Below are 12,066 nucleotides of genomic sequence, written 5' to 3'. Positions count from 1 at the left end.
GATTAAATTAAAATGTAAACAAGCTTTGAGGGAGTATAATAAACGAAATAATGTGGAGCAGCAACATCGTTCTGAATAAATTAAAAAGCAGTATGCATTTATTGAGAATCGAATAAAGGGTTAGCCATGAGTCACACAATAAAACAACTTGTTTTTTTCAAAGCTGCTCATCGTTCAATCAATAAGAAGAAAAAAGGGAAAAAACAACAACAACGTGACACTCTTCAGAAACATGTGCCAGCAACCAATGCACATCGAGCCTGTTATAAATAAAGGATGACGTCGTCCATATTTTGGCCAATGAGCGGAGGGACAGGAACTGTTGCCCTATGAAACATTTGGTTGCGTTGACCCAAACATGATCGCGCCCGCTGCTGCCATCCACTGACAGCCGGCGAAGTTTTTCCGACTTGACCGAAGTGTGCTTGTTTTGGATTTTATTATTCCGTTTAACGGTATCAGTTGATTGATAACGCTCCTTTCTGCCTTTGTACTATGATGATGGTCTGATGAATAATCATGGTGGTGAATTCAGTACATTGGTTTCGCAAAGGGCTGCGTTTGCACGATAATCCTTCATTGCAGGAGGCCCTTAATGGAGCGGACACTGTTTGTTGTGTTTATATTCTGGATCCGTGGTTTGCTGGCTCCGCTAACGTAGGAGTCAACCGATGGAGGTCTGTGCTTTAATAACATTTTTACTCCTTTGCTGCCCCGCAGCTGCGGCCCAACTCGAAATGTCGTTTTAAATCCGATCGACTGAGATTATATTGTATTCATTTTGTGTAACAATGATCTAAAGGTGCTCAATCCACTCCGCTAAATGTTCTGATCTAGATGCATACCCATTGCGTCACTATATCATTTGTATGTTAACGTTTTAAAACGTAACGTTATTGACAATTAGGCTAGTAATACAAATGTTAAATGGTATGAATAAACTGCAATAAGTAAAAACAAATGAAGTGAGCTAAGAGTATTCATTTAGCTTGCAAGGGTTGATGTCATGTCTGAATTGATTTAAAAACATGCTGCCATGCTGCGATTTATCCTGTACTACATTATTCCCATTTCCGTTTCTGTTCTAAAACACACACACGCACACGCACACGCACACACACGCTTGCTGATCACCTATGACCGTCTAGTTATATATTATTATCATGCAGCAGTACAATGATTGCAAATAACTGCAACTATGAATATGTTATACAATGGTACAAATTTTGCACATATGTGCTTAATACTGTGTAGCTCCCTATGGACACAACATTTCAAATTCGAAGTCTAACCTTGGTAAACATTGATTTCCATATATCCAAGTATATATAGCTGTATGTATTCTCTTAGGTTTCTATTGGAGTCTTTGGAGGACTTGAACAACAGCCTGAGGAAACTAAACTCCAGGTTGTTTGTGGTTAGAGGACAGCCCACGGATGTTCTCCCAAGGCTTTTCAAGGTTTGTCAAATAATGACAAATTAATAAGCGGCCTGTGCATGATGTATTCATGTGGGCATAATGGTTTCATATTTTTGAAAAGACTGATTAAGAAGACAGCCCGTTCTTTTCAAAGCTGCTCTGAAAGCAATTTATTTTAAGAAGCATTTTTTTTATATAATTGTGGAAATTCTTAACACCCTGACAGCATTCAATAAATAAAATGCCCTGTCCAAAAAAAAAAGGATCTGGTCCATGTTGCCGTTGTTAGCCTGTCCAATCATTTAAATCATCCTAAACAAAATGACTGGATGGCCTAACTGTCCCTCTATGCACTCAGCCCGTGTACTTATTGAGCATGACCACAGTCTTACACAAGGCTAGTCCGACCTGTTGCTAAAGCTAGCCAGCTAGACACGTGTTTTGGTGGAGGGGCTTTATAGGGAGGCCTGAAGGGAGGGGTGGGATTTATTCATTTGAAATATCACATTTAAAATTGAATTAATAATTATTATAATTATATCTGTGATAATGTTGTATTCAATGTATTCTGAAAAATCCATTCCCTTATTCTTTCTAACCCTATCCCTAACCTACACCTAAATCTTTGTTCTTTATCTCTGTCTCTTTGTTTTTAGGAGTGGAATGTCACCCGGCTGACGTTTGAATATGACCCAGAGCCTTATGGGAAAGAGAGAGACGGGGCCATCATCAAGGTGGCTCATGAGATGGGCGTCGAGACCATAGTCAGAAACCTGCACACCCTCTACAACCTCGACAGGTTTGTATGACTAACGTGCATCTTATGCAACGGTGGAGGCGGACTGCAAAACGCAGACATGTTACGAGAGTACGTATCAAATGTCCCCTGCCTCGGCAAAGCATACCCTGTCTAAACACTCACATATAGGTGGTTTAAAGGATAAATATCCTACTGGTGAGAGGTCAGAATACGTGCATTCTCCCTTCAATTATTGTGTTCATGAAGAGGATCCTGGTTATAAATAGAATATAACATTAGACCATATGTGGATTAGCATTACGTAATGAATGTGTTTAAATTAATTGTTTGCCCTCTCAAGGGATTGACAAAATGTCCCATTATATTACATTTATTTAGTTTGATGCTTTTGTCCTAAGTAGCAAAAGCGTTGTCGTAGCAACTTTAAAGTATCTCAGATAGTATTAAGGGGTTTAAGCAAAGGTTTTTAGTAGAGCTGTCAGTTAAACGCGTTATTAACGGCGTTAACGCAAACCAATTTTAACGGCGTTAAAAAAATTATCGAGCGATTAACGCAATTGTTTTATTTAAAAAAAAAAAATATATATATATTTTTTTTTTTTTCTTTGGCTCAAAACATAGAAGCAGTAGCCTGACTGCTATGTTCAAATTACATTTGTTCAAAGCAGTCGTTTAATTGCACTATAGGCTCTTTTTTTGTATCGTCCTGTTTTGATCAGTATATGCCAATGTTGTTATCAATAAAAAATCATTTGCACAAGGCAAGACGATGCACTTCACCATGTTGATAAGATAATTAAAATGAGAAGAATTATGGGACAAAAAAATCAAGGGATATTTAGCTCAGAAAAATAATTTGCGATTAATCGTGAGTTAACTATGACATTAATGCGATTAATCACGATTAAATATTTTAATCGCTTGACAGCTCTAGTTTTTAGCTAACTATTCAGTTTGTTTAGTAGTTGGGCAGTTGGCTTAGGTTGAACCCAACGAGTCTAGGAGCGCAAGTGCGTAACACTTATCAAAATATAAATTCAAAGATATTTCTATATGCCTCACAGGATTATAGAGATGAACAACAACAGTGCTCCACTGACCTTCAAGCGTTTCCAGACCATCGTGAACAGGCTGGATCTGCCCCGACGGCCCCTGCCTACCGTCACCCCGCAGCAAATGGAGAGGTGTAAAACACTCATAGCTAAAGACCACGATCAACATTACAGTGTACCCTCACTGGAAGAGCTGGGTAAGAAGGCCTCTCCTAATGTTAGGAATAAGCTTTCTCTGAAACACATTTTCTTTGTTGTCATCCTGAATGAATGTGAATGCTTCACGTTATCCTTCTGCTTGTGTGTTTGACATGCAAGGCTTCAAAACGGACGGTCTACCTCCCGCGGTCTGGAGAGGTGGGGAGTCTGAGGCACTGGAGAGACTCAACAAACACCTGGACAGAAAGGTCAGTAACCCCTTAAGGACATGCTATCCTTAAATCTAGTCGGATTAACATCTATCCTAAAATGGGTTATTCTTGTGGTTAATGAAGCTTAGTAACCTAGCAGTACTGCATTTACACGCTATGTTTTGTGTTGTTGTGAAAACGCATACGCAAATCTTGCATTGCATTATTTTACAATTGGGCAGTGCGATACCTTGGCTAGTTGAAGTTGTCGTGACACTCACTGATATTGTGAAATACATTGAAATTGTACTCTGAATCAGAAATTGTTTTTCCCGGCTCAGAATGGGCCTTTGGGGGATGGCTACGCACCAGAGTAAGCATGACCGGTCCGAGTACAGCTAAGCCTGAGTCTGTGATACACAATTTTAACAAGATCTATGCATTTTCCTTTCCTCTTATTTATTAACTTTTGATCAACAGAAATGTCTATTTTTCTTGAGTAAAGGGAACCCCATTAAAAAAGCACATCTCTTCCTCTCGTTCTCCATCCTTCACCTATTGCCACTCCATCAAATGTGTGCATTTAAAAAACACATTTAGCCTTGACGTCGTTTTTCTACAGCACTTAAAGTACGAATGGTCTGTGAACTTACCTGTGGAACTAGGGGAACAAAGGCTTTGAGGGTTGTCTAATGTCCACTGATAATATTCTGCTTACTCTGTCTCTCCCTTTCTGCAAGTTAAAAAATAAATAATCAAATGTTATAGTCCATTTACTGTTCATAAATGCAAAGATTTCCTCCATAGACTAAACGATGCGTTTAGTCAGAAGGGGCTTTTGTTTTAATCTGCCAGACAAACCGATCATTAAACTGTAACCAAACTAATCACCTGATCAACACACGCTCAACCAACGATAATATTGGCTTTCCTCGTCAGCCTCACCAGTTTTGCTTTGGTGGAACATAAAATCATCTCGGTGGCTGCCAAACTATTTTCAATGTAGAAAAAACCCTGTGACAGATTCTGTCCACGTCTCTGTCTGTGCAGGCATGGGTGGCAAACTTTGAGCACCCTCGGGGGGTCTGCTCTTTATTCGCCAGTCCGGCGGGCCTCAGTCCCTTCCTGCGCTTCGGTTGTTTGTCCTGCCGGGTATTTTACTACAACCTGAGAGAACTATACATGAAGGTAAAAGTGAACAACACAAGCACACCTCTAGGGGTTCAGACTCAGACTAATCAATTGACTCTTATATTTCCTCATCGTTCTGTTCACTTTGTATGTTCACGATCTCTTGTCTGTCTCAGCTGCGTAAGCGTTGCAGTCCTCCGCTGTCCCTGTTCGGACAGCTACTGTGGAGGGAGTTCTTCTACACGGCGGCCACCATCAACCCAAACTTTGACCGCATGGAAGGAAACCCCATCTGTGTCCAGGTTGGGAAACGCTTGCTGTCAGAGCCGGGTTATTAATGACGCATCTATTAATTACAAACCCATAAACACCAGAAATGCAGCCGCCTGTCCATTTAATAGCGGTGTATCTATTTAAATATCTGCTTGAAAGGTGAAGCCCTGGGCCGCTTCATTGCTGCTCAGAAGTTTATTCAGCCTTAACATCGCCCCCCCCAACCACACCCCCAGATACCTTGGGACCAGAACCCAGAAGCGCTGGCTAAATGGGCCGAAGGGCGGACGGGCTTCCCCTGGATCGACGCCATCATGACCCAGCTACGGCAGGAGGGCTGGATCCATCACCTGGCCCGGCACGCCGTGGCCTGCTTCCTCACCCGGGGAGACCTGTGGATCAGCTGGGAGAGCGGCATGAAGGTACGTCCTCGGACAAGCATGTTCCAGCTGGTCAACTCTAGGAGCCACTTTCATCACGCTGTTGGAACCGTTCAAGGCTCAGTTATGGTTCCACGTCGACGCGACCCAAGGACCACCACGCAGACGCTGCGACGCAGTCGGGAACCCGTATTGGTTCTGCGTTGGGTTTTAGTGAGCGGACCAATCACAGCCCTTGCAGCCGCGTCGCCCCGAATCAAGGTTACAATTTTTTGGAGCCGCACGTCAGGCCCTTGTGGTGGACGCTAGGAGGGTCCGCAAGGATGTAATGGGTCTGTAAACCCCCTTGCGTTGCGTAGACTGGAACCATAATAAGCCCTTTACAGTTCTGATGCGATATAAAGTGCAACAACAACTCAATGACTCAATCCATAAATTGAGAAAGTTATTTCACCCAAATGTATTGGAATTATGGCAGGGTAATACACACACAATACATGAATCGGTTGTTGATTTTGGATGTCTTTGTATCCATCTAGGTGTTTGAGGAGTTGCTACTCGATGCTGACTGGAGCGTGAACGCTGGCAGCTGGATGTGGCTCTCATGCAGTGCCTTCTTCCAACAGTTCTTCCACTGCTACTGTCCTGTTGGCTTTGGGCGGCGGACAGATCCATCAGGAGATTATATCAGGTTATTCTCATTCCAATAGCTCTTGTTTTTTTTCAGTATTTGCAATTTGTATGATAATTTCCCCGAAGTGATCCATGATCCTTATGCATGTGTATTTTGAAGGGAATGTTTGATTGCTGATGACGTTAGGAATAAACCAATGCAGGCTTTCCTGTTATTGGAAAATAATGTACGACTAAGTATGTTATATTCCAATATCGTAACACCCCAAAGTGTTTTATTCCACTCATACCACATCTGTATCATCATTGTTTTGTTATCGTATTATTATATATTTTTTTCAGTTGGAATTAAAATATTTTCCCGCTCAATATGCAGAGCATGTTTTATTTGTGTTGTCAAGGAAATAGTGTTTTTTTACCAATTTTTTTAAAGTCGGATTTGTTGTGCATTGATTTTAAACTTTTGAAGGATAATATACAACCTTGGAACATTATTGACCAATCAGAATCAAGTATTCAACAATGCTGAGGTACGAAAATAACTCATGATGAGCCTCAAACATCAATGCTCTTTTAGGCATTACATCCCAATCCTGAAGGACTACCCAAACCGCTACATCTACGAGCCCTGGAACGCCCCCTTATCCGTCCAGAAGGCCGCCCACTGCGTGGTGGGCGTGGACTACCCCAAACCCATGATCAACCACGCCGAGGCCAGCCGGCTGAACATAGAGAGGATGAAGCAGGTCTACCAGCAACTGTCCCATTACAGAGGCCTCAGTGAGTCCCCACTGCGCCATTCGCCTTGTCTTCATGGATATCTTACCATCATACATTTCTATTTAATAAACAGAAAATGTAATGCAAATAGTTTTCTTCATACCGCAACTCTTTTGCGGTCCTGGTTGGGGGTACTTGCAGGACACCTTACATCTTAATTGATTGTGAAGGCTAAAATGTTTGTTTTGTATGGGGATAAATAAATGCTACTTTTACTCCCTGGTTACCAAAACTTAAGTTTAAGCTACGTTTCTGTTTTCTACTCAGTAATATGGATGTATTTGTTATCTGTGTTGCAGGTCTCCTTGCATCGGTGCCAACCATCCAGGAGGAGGCGGAGCCACCGATGACGGACGAGTCCCAGACCAGCAGCGGTCCTGGTACGAACCTGCGTCTTGGCCTTCCAACCAGTTAGAACTGACATGAGCGTCAACATTAATGCCTCAGCAATGTGGTCTGCTTTTTTTGGTAGAAGGGTATCTCTGGTATTTTGTTTTGAAATAGACTCCTTGAGCAGTCATGTGTCCAGGGTACTTCCAGATCCAAAGATTGGAGTAAAGTTACATTTACATGCCATAACAACTAAGCTCTGAACATGACCTGCTGCATAGCAGGAAGGACAAAAGCAGGGTAAACCACAAACGTCCCTGCCCTTTCGGAACACAGAACAGCTGGGAAGACCTCCAAACTACTAAGGCCATAGACTACTGTTCCAGTGAACGCAACAAAATGATTCTGCATCGCCATGCAACATTAAGGGCATAGGGCCATAACATTTAAATTAAGGGCATTTAGCAGATGCTTTTGTCCAAAGTGACTTACAACCATTCATACACACATTCACACACCGACGGCGGTGTCAACCACACACGGCGACAGCTCGTGGGGGGCAGTTAGGGTGAGGTGTCTTCAGGGGCACTGCGACACTAGGGGGAGCCGGGTATCGAACTAATGCATCGTCCGATGTAAATCTTTTTAGTTTGAAGCTCACCCATGTGTTCTGTGCATTGTGGGCTCATTTAAGACTACGATGCTGTGTTTTGCTTAGACTCTCCGGTCCATGAGCCAGCGGCCTGCGCACTGGTCCCAGACTCCTCCAGAGCATGCACGTCCTCTCCTGCCCCAGGCCTCAACGTCTCTGCAGCACACACTCCCTCCACATCCACACGGGAGCAGGCAGGCGTGGGCGCTGCAGCACCCCCTCAGGCCTACGCCTCCACTTCTACGGACCCCTCCACATTCCCCGTCTTGTTTCTCCACCCTCCTCCTATCCCCTTCCCCTCCTCAAACCCAGCCACCGGTCAAACCCCCGCCAGAGACCCAGCCTCCAGCCCCGCCTCCCCAAACCTCAGTCCCGCCTCAAAGCCGTTCAGAGCTCTGTCTCCGCGTCCGGCTACGCTAGCGGGCCACCACGCTCCGCTTCTGGGTCAGAGGAAGAAAGGCCCGCTCCGCAAGCACCGGCGCAGCCAGAGGGCCCGCGGGGTCCCGGGCTGCGTCCCGGGACCCCCGGTGGAAGGGGGGAAGGCCATGGACGGAGCGGGGGGCGAGGGAGAGGAGTGTTGGATGGAAGAGTGCATGGACGAGGACATGATCCAGGACAGCCCCAATGATCAGCAGTGATAGTTGGAGGTAATGAGGCAACGTATGTGTTGGTGTGTCTCCTTGAATGGGAGTCTGGGAGTCTGTCTCTCGCTTTCTTCTGAATTATCTTTCTCCACAGTTGTTATTGGTAATCAATTTAATCCTCAGCCTGTGGATATTGGTAGTTAATTAAATCAGCCTCTACAGTCTGTATTTGTAATGATTTATCTCTCATCCTCTTCAGTTGGTATTGGTATTGATTTAATATTTCTCATCCTCTTTAGATGGAATTGGTAATGATTTAATAATTCTCAGCTTCTGCAGTTGCCATTGGTAATTAATTGAACTTTTAGCCTATACAGTGGATATTGGTAATTAGCTAAATTATTAGCCTCTAAATTGGATAGTGGTAATTAGTTACATTCTCAGCCTCTATAGTATAGTCATTAATTGAATTCTTTGCCTCTACAGTTGGTATTGGTAATTAATTTTTTGGAGTTGTCTTTGGCGGTTTGAATCTTAAATAATCATCCAAAATGAAGACTTGCTTATTAATACATAATAACATGAATGTGGTTCTTTGGCTTTAGTTATTTTTGCGGAAGCAAAAAATGTTGATACTTGTTTTTGTGTTGATATTGATTTCTTCAATATCTAGTGAAACTGAAGTTGATGTTGTGGTTGCAGCCTAGCGACTAGTGGTCCTTTCTGCTCTCTCACCACTTTGAGGTTGACGATGACCTCAGCCTTACATTCATGATTTTATTTAACTATTTTACATATTTATTTCATTTGTAACTGAATGTGTGACATATTTAGCAGGCAAAACATTTTCATGGCAAAGAATGATTACTAGACACAATTTGCAAATCTATTGAATCATACTGAAGCACACTGGAGGCAAACAAAAAATCAGAATTCTGTCTATGATATCAAATTCAATTTTTTTATGAGATGTTATCTATTTCCTCAACAATAAATGCTAATTACACATATATTAGAGTTGACAATCCCCTTTTTTTTTTATTGACTTTGCTTTTGTGTTTTGTAGCTAATTCCAAGGTGAGATGCTGCAATATGAAAAAAAGCTAGGTCGATTGCAGCTCCTGTTGTCCTTTTTATATAGATTTGCACACAGATAATTGAAATGAATATAATATTAAGCATTCAACATCATCCACATTCGGAGGAATGGGTAGCCGGTTTTGTTTCATTGACAATCGTGACATTTTTTACTGTTCTTAACTTGGAATTGTTTACTGTAAATAGTTTGAATGAATAGCCATTATAATGATTAATGGGTACGTTTCCATAGCCATAAACGTATTAATCTTATTCAGGTTGAATACTCAAAAAGTGCTTATATAATGCCAGAAATAGTATTAAATGGTATAATGTTAGGAAGGTTTGACTGAAATAAGGAAGTGACATTGTCCTATCATTGGCCATATTCTGTATCACAAGCAAGCTTTTTGCTTCTCTTTAGTGTGGTAGAATGTGAAACTATAAGCACAGACTATTAATGCAGCTTATCTTAAGACAGTATTCATGATAAAGTATATTTACTAAGCAGACAAAAGTTAATGCCGCATATTCAGAGCAAGTTCTTGGGTAACAGAAACCTATTTTCTATGGCTTAGTATTTTGAAGTACTGTCAGTGGTGATAATCACCTTTTATAATGATAACATGTTTTTCAAATGTGTGTCTAAATTATTATCAGGGAAAATAAGGAAAGGTTTTCTGTTATATAACAATTCTATAATCTGCCAATACCATTACTAAATATATTTACATTTCCACAGCCGTTTTCGTAATGTGACTAAAATAAATATTTGTCTTACCTTTTAATCAATTATATTTTCAAATGTATTTCTGACCTTGATAGATCATAGTATTATTATTAAATGTAAAAATGTATTTGTAATTATGTAAACAGTTCTGTAGAAAAACTGTTATACTATGTCGTCTATAAACACAAAAGATAACAACACACACATACACTGTATTAAATTCAACTGGATAATGGTGTTTCTTTTTAAAGACTACCTTGACCAAAGTTTGATAACACAGTATGTTCGAAGTCTTTTTCTTAATCGGCATTTGGTGTTAAACTGTAAGAATTTCCGTTTATCTTGATTCTTACCCATATCCATCTATATGAAAGCAGTTTTTGTTTGGTATTCTTTGTAATTAGACATACATGTTTTACAAAGGAAGTATTTTTTGTTTACTGGCCTGATCAAGTGTATGTAAAAGAGCATATACACCATAATCGATAGACCAACATTTGACAAAAACCACGTTCAGCCTTGTCTACATAAATTATTGTGGACGCAAAAGTATATTATTAGGCACTTTACTGGAGAAAGTAAGAAAGTTATTGTTTCATTACTCGAAAGTAGTTTGTGGTACAAATACCACCGACCTGTGAAAACATCCCTTGTCTCATCAGTTGCTTGTGTACATGAATTATTCTGACTTACATTGTGTATCTTGTTAAGCCATCTGGATAAGACTATATGTTTGATTTGTGTTGTTTTGCGTTGTACTTTTTCATTACAATTGTGGTGTAGTAGGTTTGGTGGGTGCTCTTTTTTTGTTTTTTGTTCTTATGTTTTCAGTAGTTCTGCATATTTTAAACAGAATTTAAAAAATATAAATATTTATTGTGCGTAATATTTGTTCAATAAAATGTTATGAATACTGATGACAACCAGCCAATATAAAACATATTTTCTGTGAAGAGTTTAATCTATCAATTAGTGTGTATTTTGATTAATCTTTGGATGAAATATGCAAATTATTATAATATAATTCTTATGAACATGCATTGCATATGATAAGGCAGCTGATTTTCTGTCTTTCAAAAAAAGTTTAAGCTCATCCATTTAGGTAAAGCTGACCCAAATGCAGTGTCTGAGAGATTCTGGAATTTTGCCGGAGATGGTGCAATACGGTTTGGCGGAACCCATTTGATTTATTTCGGACAGTGCTACTTAGCAACATTGCAGCTTCAGTGACTAAACTCCGACCATATATTCTTTGTGGTCATTATCATTAACACTTTTAGAGTTCAACATGAATAACAATTCTTTACTCAGTTCTCTTAAGACTTTTCCCACACAGAAAAGCAATATATAAATATTGAAAGATAACAGCTGCAAGAAGACTGTTATTGCATTATGTGTGGTGCATCCATGTAGCTGCACCCCGTTTAGAGTGGGCTCAATGCTTATTTTCACATTAATAATACATAAATCTCATTTTTAGACCGGCAACAATATATACAAACAATTTGTGTAACATAGCCTCCAAATAATGTGTACGTAGACATTAGCTTGTCACATGGCAGCGTCCATTAATGTTATACACTCCAAAGAAAACATCTGAAACACACAGAGAGAATATTTCACAAGATACACCAGATATAAGCATCTATTAGCTTCACTCAATGTAAGCCGCAGACAGATGAGCTGATGATGTCATGCCTCCCTGTGATTGGTCGGCCTGACTTCCCCCATCCCTCCTCCCGTCTTCTCTGTCTGCCGTGAACCATTCCTCTCCCTCCGTCTTAATCTGTGCATGCTCTGTCTTTCCCCCCAGTCTCTATTTAACCTCTCCCCCCCCCCCCCCCTCTCTCTCTCCTTCTCTCTCTCTCCCTCCTCTCTCCTTCTCTCACTCTCTTCCACTCCCCCCGAGCTCTC

The 12,066-nt window shown here is 40.9% G+C and overlaps 1 protein-coding gene across 2 annotated transcripts; it reads left to right on the top strand.

Annotated features, from left to right (window-relative positions):
• Window positions 1-111: 111 nt before the first annotated feature.
• On the top strand, window positions 112-11,769 carry cry2 (cryptochrome circadian regulator 2). 2 transcript variants are annotated; one of them, XM_056599574.1, is made up of 13 exons: window positions 112-677; window positions 1,351-1,459; window positions 2,077-2,219; window positions 3,245-3,429; window positions 3,551-3,639; window positions 4,633-4,770; window positions 4,890-5,015; window positions 5,223-5,408; window positions 5,906-6,057; window positions 6,577-6,779; window positions 7,079-7,159; window positions 7,828-8,408; window positions 9,412-11,769. In XM_056599574.1, exons 1-12 carry the CDS (start codon window positions 520-522, stop codon window positions 8,397-8,399), a joined length of 2,142 nt encoding a protein of 713 aa, XP_056455549.1. In that variant the 5' UTR covers window positions 112-519; the 3' UTR covers window positions 8,400-8,408; window positions 9,412-11,769. The 2 variants fall into 2 exon arrangements, with proteins under 2 accessions (XP_056455549.1, XP_056455548.1); XM_056599573.1 differs by having other exon boundaries at window positions 7,828-11,769.
• Window positions 11,770-12,066: the final 297 nt, after the last annotated feature.

This window comes from Gadus chalcogrammus, chromosome 9 (assembly GCF_026213295.1).
Source record: "Gadus chalcogrammus isolate NIFS_2021 chromosome 9, NIFS_Gcha_1.0, whole genome shotgun sequence".
NCBI lineage: Eukaryota > Metazoa > Chordata > Actinopteri > Gadiformes > Gadidae > Gadus > Gadus chalcogrammus.
The sequence above is the reverse complement of the archived record's forward strand: the minus strand, read 5'-3'. Positions and strand labels throughout refer to the sequence as shown.